Raw genomic sequence first — 18,940 nt, forward strand, 5'->3', positions numbered from 1 at the left:
TGGCTTCACACTCCAAAGCTTATATTTCAGAACTGAGTGTGCACTCAAAAACAAACAACTTATCTAAATGAGGTAAATAAGTAACCCTCTGCATAATGTGACAACCATCCCTTTGCCTGGATGAGAGCCTTACACAGCTTGGTGCATGCCAAATTGAATGCAGTTTTTTGTATCCCCCTCATTCTCTAAATATGGGTCAGTCATAATGTAGCTTTCATAAAAATGTGTGTAATGTAATAGGCCATTTGCCTTACGGCAGACTACAATTGCGCAACCTGCGATGTCATACAAAACACAGCCAGAGACTGGTTGCTCTTTGCTATTCCTGCTACTGAACAGAGGACATCCTACATTTAAAGCATTTTTGTTCCATATGTTATAAAGAAACAAACATGTTTCAACTTCTCTCTCTAGGTCTTTCCAGCTCTATTGATTTGCATATATATTGTTTGGCAAAGGCTCTAATCTAGAGCGGCCCACAGCACAGTTCAATACCTACTTCCTACCATGCATTTGAAGGTAAATGTCAACCATTTTTATTTAAAGGTGAAAGCCAAGAGGTCTACTGTGAACTGCTTACTGTTCAGCCGATTGTATTGATGTTGGCTTACAGGAATAATTTTCCTGAGAAGTGAGATAATACTTGACTGTGTGCTTTTGCCAATTAACCAGGGATGGGATACATAAAAAAATAATTAAAAAGGTTAATGTAAAAATGACAAAATGCAATGTTGGCAGCTTCTACAAAGGCAGAAATCTTTAGCCAAAATGAAGAGTAACGTATGCAACTTCTGTCAAGGCTGTTGCAAAACATGATTTATAATTCCCAGGTCCTAGTTAGAGCTGGGCTCTCTCTAGGTTTGAAGGCATACATCAACTTAGGTTGTGAACGCTTGTGTTGCAGCAGTTGATGTTTGTCGTTTTTTGGAAGGAACACACTAAAGAAAGTATGTGGAGGATAAACTGCTAGATTACACTGAATATCTCCTAATGTAGATTTTGAAATGGGAATTTATGGCAACTGGCTCCCTTTTAGAAAATGCGTAATGAGCAAGAAAGTTACTTTGCCCAGTGCTTAAAACTCTACCATAATGATGCCCATCAACTCAGTGCCAAGATGCTGTTCAGTGGCTTTACTACACTACTAGCATTCCTAATTTATGTATGACAAAAACATATTTTGCTGATAAATATTTTAGTACAACTAGACTGATGTAGGAGCTCAGTTCAACTGCAGATATGGAGACTTTGGAAGTAAAATATTCTAGTTAAAGTCATGATAGCAACAATTACCACAACGAACCCCAGCTTTAAAATAGACAGCATTTGGAGTTTACATTCTTTAAACATCATTTGTACAGTTTTTCTTTTGTGCTGCTGATAAGCGGTTTTTACAGATGCACCTTCTATTCTTAGATTGATATCATACAACATGTATATTCAAATGAAAATGAAAACTGTAAGAAAAAATTACTAAAAGAAATTTCTCCATAAAGTTCATAACAAATTTAAACCAAAACTACTTTGGTTTGAATGTAATTTTTTTTTTTTTTTTTTTTTTTTTTTTTAAATTACACACTCCCCCCTTGTGTTTCTAAGTGTTACAAGCACAAATAGTAACCATGCATTAGCAAGGTCTAGTGCTCTAATGCCACATATGACACTCAGGCCTTCGGGTGCTACTTAAGGGGTTACTCCCCAGTGTTGTTGCCCACTCCCCCTTTACTTCTGATGCTTCAATGGTTTCCCTGGTGAATATGCATGCTGCTTGTCCTGGCTAGTCTAACATATCCAGCTATACTCATGGCAATATGCCCATAGACAGAAGTCACTTTCAAATGTCATATGATGCTCTACACAGGCATTAGAGGAACGGAAGGAAAGACCACTAATGAGCCTGGCTGAATGTTCTGTTAGTTTCTTGCCTATCGAGTCCATTACTTTGCTTTTCTCCTTGCATCTTGAATTTTTTTTTTTTAACCATGTATTGCATTCTCGTCTGTTAGTGGAAGGTTATGGACTCAAAACTAGATTTTAAAGATTACTCACGTGACTACTATGACAGCCTGAAACAGTTTCATAATGATCTAAATATATTTTTTGTTTCTCATACTCCACCAGTGTGTGAATGCGAGAGTGAATGAATAGTGGCATTGTAAAGCGCTTTGGGTGCATTGAAAAGCGCTATATAAATCCAATCCATTATTATATAATAAAGAAAGAGCAATTTTGAGGTCTTTGGCCACATAGCAATTTTTTATTATTTTTCATTTTAGGGGGAAAAGGATCCAGGATCTGCAATAGAGCTCCTTAAATATTAAGTTTAATAATTATCATTTCTTTATTTAATGTTTGTGTGCGAGAGTGTGACCAACATCAGACTGAATTGACCAAAGACCTTTAAAGAAGCCTTTTAAAGGGACAATAATGCTATAGTCTTATCACAAGTTTTATCTCAGAGAACAGAAACAATAAAAATTAAATATGCAATACTAATGGGATAGAGTTGAAGCATTTGAGTGTTATGATCTGGGGGTGGGTCAGGTTCTGACTGCAAATGCACTGGAGAGAGAGAGGAAGGGGAAGGGAAAACAAAAAAAAAACAAAACAAAACACACAAACAAAAAGAAAAACATACAATACCTCAATCAGTTTGTTGGCATGCTCACGGAACACCTGAGCATATTCCTTAACTTCTTTCTCATTGCCATTCTTAGCAGCTTCAATGAGGACCAGGAGGGGAACATTAGTCTCCAGGAAAGAGTCGGAGACATGGTCCATCACAGCTTTGCGCAGCTGTGAAATAAGATGATTTTTTGAAAAAGCGTTAGAATGCCCTTGGTGCATATCCTTTACATACAGACTGATGTCTACCACAGCTTTTTTGAACTACAGATTACATCCTGACATTATGAGAGACAAGAGTCTCCTGAGGTTTGCTGGTAAACTTCAAAAGGCTGAAGTAAAGAAAAAAAATATTTGATTTGTTTTTTTCCAATAAAAGTTCACTGAGCGCAAACACTACAGTTTAAAGTTGAAGACCTAGTGGAAAGAGGGAAAAGGAAGTTCACAAAAAAAAAAAAGTACCTGTCTGCGAAGGTCTCTAGTCTTCTTTGTCATTCTATCAATGGCAGTGTTCAGAGCATCGCTTCTGTCCTTTCTTCCCGCCTGAAACATGGAAAAAAGTAGTAATTAGTGAGTAGAATAACGGTGACCAGCTCATGTGTCAAAAATCCTGAAAAGTCTTGGGATCAGATCAAATTAAATCAATATCAAACCTAAAATATTAAACAGTCTTGAGTAAATAAAAAGGCAAAATGACAAAAATATTCATATCTGTAAATCATCCCTTGCATCTTTTCATTTTTAAACCAACAGGGTAGTTATACAATTTATACTTTAACGTCACCCAAACTCTTCTAGAGCAGACTTGGGTCACCCTGTAGGCGTTACTCTGAAATGAAATGTAATTTTCAACAAGCTTGAGCTATTCTGCTTTGTGGAGCTAATGTTTGGAGATACCAAGTCCAGTTCATTTCTGAAGCCTCCAGTTATTGTTCATTTTGTTCTCCAATAAACAATGACATCCTCCACCGACTCACAGCAAGTAATGCACCGACAGAATACCAGCTAACAATTTAAATTAATAATGTATACACACTGAAAGTAAACAGGGCAACAGCCACCACATTGGCTTTTATTAAAAAAAAAAAAAAAAAAAAAAAAAAAAAAAAAAAGATTCTTTGCATTATATCAGTGTCATATTTAATGTGCAATGCATCCTCTTACGTGTTTCTGTTGGTTGCAAACTGCTTTTAAAATCCAAAATTTTATTGAAGAGGGGGGGGGGGGAAAGCTACCCAAATCCTTTCAAAGCCTCTCTACCACCACAGCGCTCTTCATGGATATGCTATAAAGACCTGCGCACAACATTAAAAGTAGTCTGGTAACAGCCAACGTTTCTAAATCCAATGGGCTGTCAAACTTGAAACTGTTGTAAATCATTTTATATTTGTCACATTTGTGATTCTAATTTGATTCAGGGTTAATAATATTACAAGTGCTCATTTTGTTTCATTATTCCCCCTCACTAATTTTTATTACAATGCTGCCCAAGTCCTTTGGTCATTTTGTATTAGAATAAGCCATTTATCTTCAAGCTTTAAAGGCCAACATTAGCTCCCAACTGTGGAAACTATTGAGAACAAAGTAAGGACTGGATTGGCTATCATAAGGTGACGTAAGTAGAGGTGACTTGTTGCTACACAAGCACTGACCAACTTTGGGAAAGTCATAAAGGCCCAAAATCATATCAGTCTTATACATTTAAACCTATGCATCCATTTCTCGTTTAAATAAGTTCTTAGTTGTATCCACACAAGTACTCAGGGGCTGCCTTGCAGTGAACACATTCGTAACTACTGAGTAGTTTTAGTAGAGAGATGTTTGATCACATTCTGCAAAGTACAAAAGAAAAACACTGAAAACTTTTAGAAACGCTTGAGAAGATAAAGTGAGAAAGAGTGAAAATTCCCAGATAGTGGAGAGCCATAAAATTAGAGCAAAATTAGATGGACAGGAAAGGTCTGAGTAAAGGCAAAGGACCAGTTGGACTCTGGGCTCTTCTTTTCCTTTATAATGCTTAAATCAACTGCAACGTAACACCATGGATGGCGGTAGCATTGACCTACCCCATCCCCCACTGCCTTATGCCCGTTGGGGGCTTGTGCACACAGTTAGGGGCCATGGAGCTCCACAGCACTAATCCCCTGTGATTTTGTGCTGGCTGGATACAGTGCTGTGGTAGTGCTTTAGCCTGCTTTGCCCCAACACTTTCAATCCTATTTCATTCATGCCTAGCCTATATTTCATTTCCACGCCAAGGGGTTCTAAAGCACTTCTTCAGGTGCTCATTATGGAAGCAGTTTCTCTGTAGAATCTTTTATGATAGCCAGGTGAGTATATCCATCTCCTTTAGGACAGATTTAGGAACATCCCGTTCAACAAAAACCCACTAGTGTTTCAATGTAAGCAAGAGTCTGCTCTAAGAGTCAAATAATATGCAGTCAATATTATTGCTTTTCAACAATTCAACATTATTGCTTTTCAAAGTTCATCTTAGTTGGATTAGTTATAAGTTATACATTTATTGAACTTTAAGTACAAATTAAGTATAATTTAATGTTTTCCCCCTTTTAAAATTTACGTTTGCAACACGCCAAATTGCCACTAAGCAGACGACACACAGACAGATGGAACATTCCTGTAAGGTCTTAGTATTTTTACATGTTTTCTCCCATTTTGAGGATGCAGGCTAAAATAGATGTGGAAAAATACAGCAACATGCAGGACAAATGACCTGCAAATTCACCGCCAGATAATGACGGGGCTTACTTTTTCTGTGTTCCAACTTAAATTGTGAAAAAACAGAAAATATGGAATTCACCATCACCAATCAGTGATCAGTGTGCATTGTTACGTGCTTTCATTAAATAACAATGTTTAAAATCCAGATCAGATAAATTTAACGAGACTGGGGCCGAAGAACCAACTTTGAGCAGGATACCATCTGTTCTTCATACCATTTCTGCTAAGTAGTCTGCCTGATTGCAATTTAATTTGATGCATATACCCCAAAACGCACCTCAACCAAACATTAAATAATGAAGAACTATAGGGACAAGGGATTAAGGAATTTCTCATCACCACGGTTCATTTCACACCTCGACTTTTCAGCTACCTCAGTTTTTCTACCAAAAGGGATGAACAGCAAAACAACAATAAACAAATAATAATTTTTTTGATTTATTTATTTATTTATTTATTTTTTTTTTTTAAAAGGGGGATTCAAAAAAAAAATTTATTAAAAAAAAACCTCTGAAATGCAAACATTTTTCCAACAGAAAATAAAAAAAATAAAAAAATAATCACAAAATAGCTTAAGGTCAAGTAGATACATGTTAGCATTAGTAAATTTCAAATCCTTTTAATGCATCACATGAATAACCCAGTATTTTTCCTTGACCTTTACATTTTAAAAGCTAGCCTAACTTAACTTCAAAGGAGCTGGCAATTGATCACATGCCTGTCCTCAAAAGTTAAAGAACTGCAACCAGGATATGTAAATTTGACACCCTATGTTAGCACTGATGTAGTAAAATCTGTTTTGCTGCGTTCTCTCTTTTTATTTTTTTTAAGGTTTATGTCCTGTGTATACATTTATACATACAGTCTGCAGAACAGCAGCAATGCGAGACTGAGATTTACAGCTGTGGTTAATTTCAACAGCATGCTGCCGCAACACGTTCAAGATATCAATATTCTGAAGGTGACGAGCCAGTGGGAGGGAAGGGAAATGCAAGAGGGAGGTGGAGGAAGACTAAGGTGCACAAGCACTGTGTATGAGGCTGAGAGCAAGTGACTGAGCAGGAGAGTGAGAGGGTGTTTGTGTGTGTGTGTGTGTGTGTGTGGGAGAGAAAAAGAGAGAGAGAAACAGTAGTGATGATCGACGCCAGGCTGCCACCACTCTGTAGCAGTGAGTGGCTGCAACAAAAAAGCACAGAATAACATCCCTGACTCCCTGCTCTGCTTTCTCTCTCTCCCCCTGCGTCTCAGCTAGCAGACGAGGGCTCCGCTCACAGCTCTGCAGAGGCTATGCTGAGACTGAGCCGGCGTCAGAAGCAAGATCTCTGGCTGCCATCAACAAGTTAGGGTTGGAGGACCACGGCAATGAAAGAGAAGCGCTTGATCTTCAATTAACGGTCTGAGCTGACACCATTGCGGAGGAAAGGAAACAAAAGGGTAAAAAAAAGAAAAAGAAGAAAAAGGGAGAGGGGGGGGGTCTGATCACTGGAGTCGCTCTGGATGCAACTGATCAACTTAAAAAAAAATAATTTCTTCAAGGATTCGTGGGCTGGAAGAAAAAGACTCACTCTTCTATGAGCCTGGATTTTAAAGGACTAACAAAATAAAAGGAATAAACATCTAGTCGGGACATGGAATTTCATATTTTGTTTGAATTGGGTGGGTTCAGAATTGCTTTATTTCCCAAGAGGCTGATTCCTTTTGTGCTTAATCAAAAGGGCTTTTTCCCTTTGGATTTTTCTTCCATCTGGTTGCTCCAAGAGTCTGCGGAAAAGGACAGTTGAATGCAGCCTCCGATGTGCACAAAAGAATGGGTAAGTTAGCCCCTTTATATGACAGGTCTGGACATGAATAGGGAATACAAGTAAGAGTGAGGGAGGCTGAAGACTAAAAGCTCTTCTGCCTAGTCTATTTACTGCAATGGTCCTTCATGTTTCCTCCTTCAGACAGAAGAGTTGGGAAGAAATACATTTTTAACATTTGAATCTTCTAGAAGATCTCATAAGTGATGAAAAAAAGATTTTTTTTTTTAATTATCATTTTTTCCTGAACAGATAACAGATCTATGTTTTTTTCCTCCCCTAGGAAAAAAAAGAAGAAGCATAGAGCACTTAATAAAAAAAAAGAAAAAAAAGAATGACAATATTAAGAAAATTATGCTCGAATGAATAGCACAAAATGTGGACCAAAACAGGCTTAATATAAATGGTAAGGGAGAGGAGAAAAAAAAAAAAAAAAAGGTCTGCCTTATGTATGCAGCTGATCATTAGAAGCCTTGCTGAGAAAATGACATCTCCATTAAACCGAATCTCAAGGGTATCATGTTTACATACACTGTTAAAGTTGCCAATGTAAAATACCTTAGCAGCTATATGTAAGGACAAGACAGAGCGTACACAAAAAAGCATAACTGCCAGCATGAATTAGTAATAAGTACTCTGCAGAGATTAGCTTTCCCGCCCCACAGTTCATTTTCTTGTCTTTGAACCCACCCAGGTTTCCATTCAAGGTGGCCATTGGTGGGACCTGCACCAGCGGCTCTGTCTGTGATCAGCATGCTCCTAGCGTGCCTGCTGTCTCCTGCGTTGTGCACAACCTGCCCTCAAAAATGCCGCTGTGAGGACCTGCAGTTTTACTGCGACACCCAGGGGCTTAAGGCACCCCCAGATGGTGTGGACAAGGGAGCCCTGGGGCTGTCATTACGACACAATAGTATCACTGAGCTCAGTCCTGATCAATTCTATGGTTTCAGCCAGCTCACTTGGCTACATCTAGACCACAACCAGATTACCACAGTACAAGAGGATGCCTTTCAAGGGCTCTATAAACTGAAGGACCTCAATTTGAGCTCCAATCGTATCACCAAGTTGCCCAACACAACCTTCATCCACCTCATCAATCTTCAGATACTGGACCTGTCCTTCAATCAGATGACTGCTTTGGAGCCAGAACTGTTTCACGGACTGAGGAAGCTCCAGATACTCCACCTCCGCTCTAATTTACTTCGCACCACACCTGTTCGGGCATTTTGGGACTGCCGTAGCCTGGAATATCTGGGCCTAAGCAGCAACCGTCTCCGAAGCCTGGCACGAAATGGATTTGCTGGGCTCATCAAGCTTAAAGAGCTCCACTTGGAGCACAATCAACTGACCAAGATAAACTTGGCCCATTTCCCTCGCCTTGTTGCCCTTCAATTTCTATACCTGCAATGGAATAAGATCAGCAACGTAACATGTGGCATGGAATGGATCTGGACCACGCTGGAGAAGCTGGACCTCACAGGAAATGAAATTCGTGTCCTGACCCCTGATGTATTTCAAACGCTGCCAAATTTAAAAGTTTTGCTGCTGGATAACAACAAACTGAGCAGCCTGGATCCCCAAGTCTTGGATATGTGGCAGTCTTTGGGTATGATTGGGCTGTCCAGCAACCTTTGGGAATGTACCAAAAGGATTTGCTCTCTTGCCACTTGGCTAAGCACCTTTAAGGGAAGGTGGGAGCATTCTATCCTCTGCCACAGTCCTGAATATGCCCAAGGTGAGGAGATACTAGATGCCGTTTATGGATTCCAACTTTGTCAGAATTTTTCAGTACCAGTCGTTCAGACCATTAGTACAACAACAGACGCTACTACAGCTGCAGAGATCACAAGCTCCTTGTTTGGAATTATGCAGCCGACCCCCACACCGGACTATGCAGAGGATTTTGGGAGCTTTACCACAGTCACTACCACAACAATCATAACACAAACATCACGCACTGCTCAAGCTACTACTGCTCCATTGGAAGAGGCAGCTGTAACAGATGACTTCGCAACTGCAGACAACACTGTTATGACTCAAAGGGTTATCATGGGAACTATGGCCCTTCTTTTTTCATTCTTTTTCATCATTTTTGTTGTCTATATCTCACGGAAGTGCTGCCCTCCTACCCTGCGCCGGATACGCCACTGTTCGGCTATTCAGAACCGCAGACAGATGAGGACCCAGCAACGACAGCCTATGGCAGACCTAGCTACGCAGGTACCCTATAATGAGTATGAGCCCAGCCATGAAGAAGGGGCACTCGTAATCATCAACGGCTACGGGCAGTGCAAGTGTCAGCAGCTGCCTTACAAAGAGTGTGAAGTATGAACTCTTATTTATTCCTAGAGCATATGGTTTGTCATTTGACCATTTCAGATGATACAGGGTTTGATTTTTTTTTCCCAGTTTATGTAAAAAGCATAATTTCTACAAGTGAGATTTGAGAATATGTGAGAATGCTACAATGGCAGAGGTTGGGCAGTTACAGGACGTTGTAGAGATAGTCACAAATTTATTTTTATATGAATGCAAGGTTGTTCATATCAGGCAGGGGCAATCATTTTAAAGAAGAAAATTGTAAACTGTGAGATCTGTCTCCACCACTGTCTCTATATTCTGCAGCACAGAGAAACTACTTTGCCAAGTGGCCCTCTGCTAACAGAATACATTAAGGGAAGATGTGATTTATGTATTTTCTTTTAAAAAGTAAATATTTGAAATGCTGTTTCTAACTACACCATAGGCAGTCCAAGCCAAACATTCAATCACTGGGGCAAATGAACAGAACCAATTATCAGAACATTTTGTTTTGTAGCTTTGTTTTGAGAGAACTATAATACATTAAAGGGCACTAAGACCAAACTCAAATTATGAATTATAACTGTAAAGTAAATGTCATTATTGTTATGTTATGAATAAAGAAATCATCTGTTACGGATAGAAGAATCCTGAAATTCTATTGAGTAATCACTTATGACATTACGTTTAGCAAATCTGACATGGTTCCACGGTTTCCCACCAAGAATACATTTGGGTTGCCAAATTCAAATAACAGAAAACAAAAAGAAGAAGAAGAAGAAGAAGAAGAGAGGCTGTATTTAGTAAGAATGAGATTGTTTTATTTCTAAAAAAATAAATAAATTTGGATTTCCTCCAAAGAAACATTTCTGTGTGGAAATGCAACTGAAAGTGTGGACTGAGAATGGAGAATTTATGTTCAATTATATAAATTGGAAAAATTACCTCTTTAATCAGACGTTACCCCCGTAAATGAAAAGCTGTTTTGCAGCTGACTCAAGTTAATGGATGTTTTAGCTCCCACCCACGAGGGCTCAACACCACAAATAAATTCCCAATCTGTGGGACAGACTGAACAACTGTGATTAACTTTCAACACACTACACTGCTTAGAAGGGAAAAAAAAAAAAAAACTCATGGATGTCAGCCTCACCCTAGACATGGAAAATGATCTACAATGATCTGTACATGGATTCTCCATTTTCAACTGCCATACAAACTGTGACCATAATATTTCCAACAGCTTTAGGTGTTGATTACAATTAACTGATGAGCTATATTATACCAGGATCAATATACAGACAAGCTAGAGTGAGGGTAGCAAGTGACAAACTGTAACAAACAGCTCAAATGCCAGACAGGAGCGCATTTTATTCTGAATACAAAACCCCAGTAGCCTGTGCTCTTTACTGCTTACACACTAATAAGTCCTGACAGGCTCAAGATTGAACCAATTAAAGCAAGGCAAAATGAACTTAATATTCTATCACCCACACCAGTGATCTAGAAACATTTAGTCATGCTACCACTGAAAAATAATACAGTATATTAATCCTTGTGACCAAAAATCATGTGCGAATATATTTTTTTTAAGGTTTTGTTCTTGTTAGCGAAAAATGAATTTCAGGTCCTAGGTTAGCACTCGAACGTGTCAAGTTAAACTGCGGTCAATACCCTGAGAGCAAATGGAGATCCAGTGATAAGCAAACAGCAAGCCTGGGTCAGGACACATTTGTATGCAGCAGGGGGAGGATGTGCATTAGCATCAGACTAAAGCTGCTGCAGTAGCTTCGCACTTCTTTGTGTTCAATTTAGTAGTGGGGGTAGGGTGAAAGAGTGGGGCTGAGAGGAATAGATAGGACGATGAAGACAGAGTTTGACAATGGGGTTATGTCTTTTTCTTAACAATTCCGAGCATCCTTTTGGGCAAGTAAAAGTAGTAGAGAATGGAATGACAGAATGACAGCACCTTAGGCATGAAATGTACACTGACCAGAGTAGCAGCAACTTCACAGCTAATCAAGTGTTGAGCAGTCCAATGTTTGAACACTGTAAAATTCAAGTACTCAGCGATTTTACGATATTCTTATCAATTCCTAGGACTAGTATTTTAACTCGTGTTTACTAAAGTCTGCAATTAGTGATGACAAGATGCAGCACTTTTAAGTGAGATGCCTGGTTTTCAACAATTAGGGTGAAGTTCATTGGCTGATGCCCCCTATAGGTAAGGAGGAGGTACCATTTGTGGCTTTGTCTTTATATTGAGCTTGTCAAAATTTGGCTTCACACTCAAATGAATGCTTGCGTGTCAACATGTCTCAGCACATGCTCATAGGATGCCTAAAACAAGAAAGTGCTTTTGTAAACCAAAAATTGTTACACTTCATGTCTGAATTGAATGAAAGCATTGCATACACTGATCAGTCAAGCACCTCCATTTTCTAATTTAAGTTGTTTCCAGCTTAGCACTGCTTTAACTATTGCCCTTCTAATCTGTCTTGCATGTTCAAGAGTCAAAATTCAGTTGAATATTTCCTAATCTCATTCAGCAAACTTTATGGGGAGACTTTGTTTTTGATAACACCAAGTATGGGGATGTATATGGAATTCCTATAAAGTTCTGTCCATCATTAGACATTTCACTGTTTAATACTACAGTTGTACCAAGTGACTGAAAATCCACAAATTTGTAGAAATATGCGTCCCTTTGCACTTTGTAATCTGTTTTTGATTCCTCTTGTCATCCTCTAGCCCTTGTTCCCACCCTGCCTAAAAAAAAAGAAAAAGAAAAAAAGAAAAAAAAAAAAAAAAAAAGGAAAATAGGGAGAAAAAAAAAAAAAAGAAAAAAAAAAAAAGCAGCACCAATCCCCTCTCTAACCCAACCTCTTTGTGCAAAATGAATGCTTTTCTCTTCCCATTTTCCTTTTGTATTGTAATATGTACAATTTCATATCTGTATAGTGGATAAGCTGTGCCAAACTGAAGAAAAAAAAAAAAACATTGTCCCCTCAAAACATATATTTTTTAAATAAAATGATTATAATTTACAAGGTGTTTGCCAACTGATGGATGCTCACAACTTGGTTTGGTCTGTAATTGCACTTTAGTACAGTGTATAAATCATGATACTGCAAAACTCTGAACATCAACAAAGTGAAATTCAACACTTGTTGACATTCAAGAAGGATAGTTTAAATATTTATGATTTTAAAAATTCAATTTTTTTTTGCTATGAGGATTCATGTTTATGGGTACATTCAAAAGTTAATTAACTTTTACTTTACCACAAGCTATAGGTTGTTGTTTAATAGAAGAGCAAATAGTGAAAAATCTACAAACTAACACTGCAATGAATAACCAGTAATTAAGCTATTAAAGCATTTCCAGTCTTATGTAAGACTGAATTGTTGAGAATATTAACTGCACCAAATTCGTGATTTTGCATCGACACTGGTCCTATGTGATTAAATGCCCAAAATTAAATGACCGATATACAAGCACTGCAGTTACAGATAATGATCATCAGATAACACCAGTAACATCCAGCATTGTCCATTTTTCTTGGATGTCAGAGCAAAAAACTAGAGATTAAACTTTGGAATTAGAAACTCTGTGACAATGTGATATTTACTTACATGGAGAAAATCAAAACCAAAACCACAAATTAAGACTTCACATTTCGTGTGGGCTAATAGATTGTAGGCAACATTAATGGCATGGGTGTTTCCTTTTTCTTAGTTTTTACAAGTGACATTTATAAACAGTACTGTCTTTGAGTCTAGTTTCAGATTCAACTTTCAGATGAAAAGAAAAAAAAAAAAAAAAAAAGTAGTAGATATAATTCATCAACGCAAAAAAAAAAAAAAAGTCTTAAGCTTCTATGTGCAAAATATAAAAGAAAAAAACTATCAAAGTGAAACATTCACACAAGACAGTAAAGCAATTTACATAAAAACTAAAACAACAGAAAAGACTTCGTTTTATCATTTCAGTGTCCATATTTTTTTTTTTCTACAGTTGTATAACACTCCAGTAAATACAGTTATTGGCTATCTAACCTCTGGATTTTCGAGCCACTCTCTAAATCTCTGCTTAGTGCAAGTATTACTGCCACTGCAAACAACAAATCCAATATTGTTTTGATTTTAGACAGACTGAGTACTTGAATCCAGACAACTTCCACATTTTTGGATGATTAAACAGAGTACAAACTTAACTCTACCATGTTTGTTCTCACTCACTGACTGCTCTAAAACAGCTAACTGAAAACAAAATAATATCAAAATAAACACCTGACAGGTATTTGTTCAAGAAACTTTCCATAATTTACATATTTCTAATCATATTTTTAGTGCGCACTTGTGTTATATTAAGTAGAAATTATAAAGGCACAGAAACTTGTTAAGCCATTTTCTTCATGTAACTATTTCATCTGAGGATTGAAACAAAAAAAAAAAAAAAAGAAAAAAAAAACACCACACCCCTCTAACCTATGATCTTACATTTGTCAGAAGGTTCAGATAATAAATAACTACAAGAGCCACTTCAATTTTACCTGCTCTTTTCTGATGAGGTCTACAAAAAGCAAGCTTCCGTAATTAACCTGGAGGGTGTACCCAAGTGAGCAAGGCACAAAACTGACGAGTCTGACAGCACGGCTTCGGCAGTGTGGTTCAAGGACTCAGAACCCATGTATGTTTCAGGTACTCATTATAAGACCTCCAATAAATCTAGAAAATGCTTACTAGGAGAGACACATTGATCAGGACTCTCATCAGCATATAACCCCTAATGTATCTATTGCTTAAATTTAAAGCCATTCTCCAAGGATATCACTGGTGAGTCCTAGCACAAACAATTGAGAATTACAAACCAATAGACATGCTTGAATATTTAGCCTAATAAATTAAAATCTAATTCAAACTTAGAACAGCACTTTTATTCACAAAAACCTATGGCCGTCATGTTACCATATTACAAAATATTCCAGACCCAGCAAGTCTGCCACTGCTGTCTCATAACCAGAGAGAAATGGTCCAACATCAGGCCTGCTTTAAGTAAACAGCAAAAATTCCAACTCGAGCCTAATCAAACCATGTTTTCTACAAAACAAACACCAACGTTGCTTACACCACTTAAACCATCTGGTACTTAACTGAGGGATAAGCTTTGTTTTCTGAAAGGTACCTAAGCCCTTAGTTTTAAAGCTATAACTTTTTCTGTATGCAATATACATGTTCTTCGCAGTCTGTTTAGGTTTTAGATTCAACTATAGTTCCAAGATACAGGAACTCAAAGACAATGGCCTTACCTGGCTAATAACTGGATTCCACATTCTCAGTTGAATCCATTTTAAGATGTGCCACTTTGGCTCTGAGGCAGCCACCTCTCTACGTAGACGGACACCAGTCCTTCTCAATCTCAACAGTAAAGGAATATTAGTGTTATATTTGAAAGTGTTTGAAACTTAGAACAAGGAAAGAAATGAAGGCTTCTTAGTTTGATCTTGTCACTTAACAGTGTATTCACAGTGTTGTAACTGTAAAAAAAAAAAAAAAAAAGAAAGAAAAAAAAGAAAAGAAAATGCAGTATTGAAAGAAAACATTTAAACTGATGTACATTCAATGAAAATGTTATGGTGCTAAATATGAGTCTACCTTAAGGACAACTACCATCAGAAGGACCATCTGCATGCTTAAGCTGTTGCATCGGTATTTTTCAGTATATTACACTTATAAATTGTTTCCTCAGCTCTCAAGTGACCAAGAAAGGGACATGGCAAAAGATCAAAAGTTGACACAGAAATTTGTAATCTGAATTAATACAAATATATTAATATACAGACAAAGCTTGCCACAGCTGCCAGCAAATTATTTAAAACAAGCCGTCTAATGCAGTTCACAACACACCCTGTTAAAGAAAGGGTGTACCTCATTTACCTGACAGCAAAGCTAATCAAAAAGCTTGGAATTCACCAGCAAAAGATCACCCCATCAATGAAATGTAGCCTGAAGGGCTTTTACTGACAGACCAGTGTTTTATGGAGGCTGTAAATACAGAAAAACCTTTGGGACTCTAAAGCTTTCCCCGTTACATTGTGTGGAGTGCAATTTGTTTTAATTATCCATTGAGATTACAAATAGACAAATTTAAAATAAAATAAATAAAATCAAAAACCCTGTCACTCTCCCACCCCAATATTTTTGGTAAAAACAGTTTATAATAATCACAACCTCTGGGTACAATATCAAACACAATCTTTGTTTGTTTCTTTGTTTGTGTTTTAAATATGTCCAAACAAAATCCTCATGTAAAATGTCAATCAATATCCTCATTAGCGTTGTGAACTTGTTATTAACACACACACACACACACACACTAAGGGTACCAGGTAAGGCGGGTACATGGCACAAGATACAAACCTAAAAAGTATTTAAAATGAGAGGCACGCACAGTGTAAGAATAAAACAAAATTCATTTTAGATGCCCAAGGCAAGAAAACAGCAAGACTTAAGGAAAGAGTGAGGCACTAAGAAAAGAGGGCACAAGCAGGAAGACTGAAACCGCAAAAGAAAGTGAAACAGAACTCAGCAAGGAGAAGGCAGAGTGTGGGAAGAGAACTACACCAAAAACCACAAGCAAGGAGGACAAGTTGGGTTCCACTACATTGGCCAGGTATGTCTTTTTTGCCTAAGGTGAAAATGATAATATATCCTATCCGGTTGAAGAAATTTAAATGTCAGTAGCTGTGTATGTCAAAACAAGCAAGTGTCACTCTCCAATGTGAAATGAAACCCTGACAGATGCCGAGAACAAGGGATGCATTATTAATAAAAAGTGGCAGAAACAGTTGCACTCGACACGTGCCATGCCAAACTGTCATGACAATATGGAATAATTGAGGTCACACTATGTGGCAGTGCTGGGGCGACATTCCCCCCACCCACCTTTCCACTTCACTGGCTGAGTAGACAAGCTCTAGTCTTATTAAATGATCATCATTAGCATTGCCCTTACATTTTCTACTCTGGGAACACGAAAGAAAGAAAGACACTTGGACATATCCAAGTGATTCATCCGCATAATGTGCTTGATACATTTAGACATCTGTAGCTAGTGCATCCCAACTTTTCTATTCACTTAGATATTCATTCATTCATTCAATGGAACTATCTATCTATCTCAAAGCTCAAATTTATAAAAGTCAATACAACTTGTATAAAGTGTCTGCTGTATACAAGATAAACAAATATTAAATGGTGTTCAAATCAGCTCATAATTTCAACTGCTCCTCGAATAACTCTCATGGTTGAACAAACAAATGAAACAAGCAATAAATCACCTGCTGTGAATGTGTATAAAAAGGCAGTTTGAAAAGCTCAAAAACAGACCTAAACAGAACATAAAAAAAAAAAAAAAAATGCTTATCAAAACAACTTTAATATAAACCAAGCTGGCTTTGAAACAAAATGTAACACAAAAAAAAAAAAAAAAAAAAAAAAAAAACCTGATTTCTAGACAACATACCAATTGTCATTATCTATCCAGCCCTTTTCCATATAAAAATGATCAAGAGATTTTTAAGAGGGTATTCAAAGGACTTTTTTTTTTTTTTAATTATCGCTTTAATATATTGTTGCAGCATGCCGCAGCCAGATCATTTGTATATTACTACTGGGGGTTGTACAACTTGTAATATGCCTAATTAAACAAACCTACACAAAACTTAATGAAAAAGATTAACAAAAGCATTTTTGTTTCATGGCCTAAGGGATGAGGAACACACTAGCACATAAATGCAAGCTCCAGAATTTGATTCTTGGCCACTGCTGTTAGCACATTTTAAGCTCAAAGCAACTCAAGTCGTACAACATAAAGTATAGTACAACAACCCTACACTGAACAATTAATTATACTCCAAGTTAAATCCTTTCAACAAAACCTAAGATTCAATGCTTGAGTTTTACTATACGATACTAGGAAATCTTTGAGTCAGGAGGAGTGCAGGAAAAATGGAGAAGGGGGGTAAACAAGTTGTAGCTAGAGGGTATGAAGAAACATAAGGGATGGGAATGAATGAGTTAGGAGTCTTTCCAACACCATGAGCTGTGAGTGTAAACCCATATGCTGTAATGGCTACATACCGTTTATTGACTTTCACTGCTTCATCTGCATTCAAAATGATCTACAGTTAAAAATCAAGGACATCATGTAGCAAGGTTGTGCCAAGCATAGGCCTACACTGGTTTAGGCAAGAAAAAGACTGCCTCCCTGAAAGACATCACATATATTATTATCTCTCTGTCTTGGAATAATTTGACACATCCTCAAACAAGTGTGGTTTGTTTAGATGCTTAAGATTCATAACAAACATCTACCACAGCTTTAAAGGCACCATTCTTAGAGGCTAAACTACGCCATTAAAGCACACTGTGGACAATGACACATTATGCTTCTCATCTGTTGTTTTCATTTGGCCAAATGAGTGGTCATACACCTATCATGTCCACTTATCATCAGAGTGGTATTTCGCTGTAAATCTAACATCTCAAGTCATACAGGGTAACATGGCTGGCATGGATGAGTCCAGTGAAGTGGAAAAGTCATTTTGAAGCAAATCAGAGATGCTTCATGAGTGTCTTGAACCTTAAAATAAACTGAACATGTTGTGGATGGACAACGAGTGCAAACCATGACTGCAATTCTTGAGGCTAGAATAAGAGAAAATGACATTCAAACTTAGTTGACCCACAACTGCTAATTTTGTCAATGTCCAATGAAAACAAATTTTGAGGCAAACCTGATCTGCAATCAAATAATTTTATAAGCATTCACTGGTATGGTGCTTTTATGCTCTGAGCGCCCCGTGCCGAGTTGGACATCACATCATCTGGGGGCACGCCATAACATTTGTGACACCCTAGCCGGTCATGCAGTTTTGTAATCTGATGCTTTGCGCTAGGGCTGCACGATTAATCGTTAGAAAATCGCGATCTCGATTCATACTTATGTGCGATCTCATTTCCAAAAGACAACGACGAAAAAAGAAAGAAAGAAAGAAAGAAAAAAAAGACGACTGTACCGCATTTTGATCCGGGACGTACTCTGCATGAAAACAAGCGCTCACTCTTCCTGCTCAACAAATGACAAAGGCGGAGCCTTATACCACGTGATACAGAAGCTGTGCCGTGTGATGCTAAAATTAGCAGGGAAAAAACAACTGAGAACATGTCAGGGATGACGAGAAAGTGACAGGAGAAAATCCGTTCCGGTCAACCACCCAAACATCAATAACGGGAACCTTATACAGCGCTTCCCTATACACGTCGAACTCCCGCAGGCACAAAGAAATTACGGAGGCTATTTTTCTATTGTAGCATTACCTGCTCTATACACGCAGTGTTGAGCAAAGGTGGAGACAGAATTTCAAGCAGTACAACATTTTGCGGCAACAACAAAACGTGAGACATTTG

At 37.8% G+C, this 18,940-nt stretch overlaps 2 protein-coding genes across 2 annotated transcripts in view; one reads left to right on the top strand and one right to left on the bottom strand.

Annotated features, from left to right (window-relative positions):
• Window positions 1–18,940, bottom strand: part of ctnna1 (catenin (cadherin-associated protein), alpha 1) — a 77,608-nt gene that overhangs the window by 35,045 nt on the left and 23,623 nt on the right. The window contains exons 8-9 of the mRNA XM_086309904.1: window positions 3,088–3,168; window positions 2,644–2,796 (exon numbers count right to left, since the gene is read on the bottom strand). Of these exons, the coding sequence (XP_086166030.1) occupies window positions 2,644–2,796; window positions 3,088–3,168 (234 nt within the window). The remainder of the gene's footprint in view (window positions 1–2,643; window positions 2,797–3,087; window positions 3,169–18,940) is intronic.
• lrrtm2 (leucine rich repeat transmembrane neuronal 2) lies at window positions 6,519–18,278 on the top strand. Its single transcript, XM_086309894.1, has 2 exons — window positions 6,519–7,178; window positions 7,861–18,278. Exons 1-2 carry the CDS (start codon window positions 7,175–7,177, stop codon window positions 9,495–9,497), a joined length of 1,641 nt encoding a protein of 546 aa, XP_086166020.1. The 5' UTR covers window positions 6,519–7,174; the 3' UTR covers window positions 9,498–18,278.

The sequence above is a fragment of the Aulonocara sp. 'chitande type north' Nkhata Bay genome, linkage group LG2 (assembly GCF_057382095.1).
Source record: "Aulonocara sp. 'chitande type north' Nkhata Bay isolate Kocher_YH1m ecotype deep benthic linkage group LG2, A_spYH_male_GT1.1, whole genome shotgun sequence".
NCBI classification, from domain to species: domain Eukaryota; kingdom Metazoa; phylum Chordata; class Actinopteri; order Cichliformes; family Cichlidae; genus Aulonocara; species Aulonocara sp. 'chitande type north' Nkhata Bay.